At 40.0% G+C, this 1,859-nt stretch overlaps 1 protein-coding gene across 1 annotated transcript; it reads left to right on the top strand.

The window, feature by feature from the left end:
* Positions 1–253: 253 nt before the first annotated feature.
* On the top strand, positions 254–1,779 carry LOC121918304 (putative postmeiotic segregation increased 2-like protein 1; the record flags this gene model as incomplete). The annotated part of the gene is made up of 3 exons (XM_042444375.1): positions 254–377; positions 1,055–1,157; positions 1,500–1,779. Coding segments are annotated over 3 exons (429 nt in total), but the record flags the coding sequence as incomplete, so codon positions are not given.
* Between the last annotated feature and the right edge of the window lie 80 nt (positions 1,780–1,859).

The following is a 1,859-nucleotide window of genomic DNA, read 5'->3' as shown; positions in this document are numbered from 1 at the left end:
AGGAATGTTTCTACCTGATCTTTTTCAATAAACGTTCTGATTTACCTGAAGTTTGTTGTGCATTCTTGGTCAGAACAATCCCAAGTCTCACAATATGTTCCTATTTTGGGGGCAATGCCCTCCTTTTGAGGCCTTATAACTATACCCCTGTCCTACGTCTGTCTAAGAAACTATATACGCAGAAAGCCTTCATCTATCCTGGGAATCTCAGCTGAACATGGAAAAGTGCTTTGTAACTTTTGGTTCATGAAACGCTTTGACTAAAAACAAATGTTCTTTCTCTTTTGTAGAAGTGAAGCTGAAAGATTATGGATCAGATCTCATTGAGGTTTCTGATAACGGATGTGTCACAGAAGAAGAAAACTTTGCCGGATTAAGTAAGCTCCGTTTAAGGATTTAAATCTGCAAATCGGATCATTTTAGCAGAACAGACGGGAGAGTCTCCAGACGCAGCAGGACTATATTAGCCAATGTTGGAATAAGTAACGCATGATGCTGTGAATGATCCCAAACCATTGACTCTAAGGCAAAAAATAGGAGCGAGGAATGAGGGATTGACCAGATATTGCTAGTATGCAACTCCTATCAGTTCAATGCAGCAAAGCCAATACAGTGGGCCCCCGGGTTACGAAATTAATTCGTTCCGCCGCCATTTTCGTAACCCGGAAACTTTCGCTAGCCGAAAAAGCCATAGGCGCTAATGGGGAAAAGCCGCGATTCCGTGCGAAATAGCGCCGAAAAGCACCAAAATTTTCTTCGTAACCCGGAATAACCTTCGTAACCCGGAAATATTTTTTTTATTTATTTTTTTCTAACCCGGAAATTTCGTAACGCGGCGCATTCGTATCCCGGGGTACCACTGTAGTATAGATTGATGGCAGCTGTAGTCTAACAACAGTCTGAAAAGACACTCTTCTATTCCTTGTTTAATATTATATAATGGAGCACCTTTGAGATGCTGATTGTTTGCTAATGATTAGTTCCTTCTCTGTAATATCATAAAGAATATATATGTTTGTACCTTTTTAATTTGCTCCTTTGAATCCCTCTCCAGCTCTTAAACATCATACATCCAAGATACAGGATTTCTCTCATCTTACGCATATTGAAAGATATGGCTTTCGAGGGGAAGCTCTGAGTTCCTTGTGTGCTTTAAGGTAAGATGCTTCTTCTCCATAAAGGAAAAGCAATAGCTAAAGCGGTTTTAGCCTCATGTAGAGAGATCTTGAAGCACCTTTGAGACTAATGAAAAGAAAGAAGTTGACAGCATGAGCTTCCATAGACTTCAGTCTATTTCCTCAGACGATTTTGGATCTTCCTCAGATGCTTTATAACTATGACCTTTATTAAAACTTGTGGAGCAGAATGAGAAGCCAAGTTAAAAAGATGAGAAAAGCAGATATCACTGTTTTAAAATAGATACAGCTGTTTTATATATCTATATATTTATTTTCTTAGCATTTATTTAGTAATAGCAAAAGTGCCTGTTCTTCTTGCAGCGACGTTTCCATTTTCACCTGTCACAAGTCAGCAAAGGTTGGGACGCGGCTGGTGTTTGATCACAAAGGGACAATTGCCCTGAGAGTCCCTTATCTCCGCCAACAAGGGACAGCAGTCATTGTGCAGCAGTTGTTCCATGCGTTGCCAGTGCGGCACAAAGCATTTCAGAGCAACATTAAAAAGGTAGGAGTAGTTGAATGACGGATCTTGGATTTCAAGAGTGCCAAGACTACTGGTTTTAAAACTGCAAAGGAAGCCTTCTGAAGGCCTTTGTTGAGACAAGATGAAGCTCTCTTTAGATTGAATGCCAAATGAAACAAACTTTTAATCAGGTTTAAGAAATCCTGAGGTAAGAGAGT

This window comes from Sceloporus undulatus, unplaced genomic scaffold, assembly GCF_019175285.1.
Source record: "Sceloporus undulatus isolate JIND9_A2432 ecotype Alabama unplaced genomic scaffold, SceUnd_v1.1 scaffold_8110, whole genome shotgun sequence".
NCBI classification, from domain to species: Eukaryota; Metazoa; Chordata; class Lepidosauria; order Squamata; family Phrynosomatidae; genus Sceloporus; species Sceloporus undulatus.
Note: the sequence above shows the minus strand (reverse complement) of the source record. Positions and strands in the feature narration are given on the sequence as shown.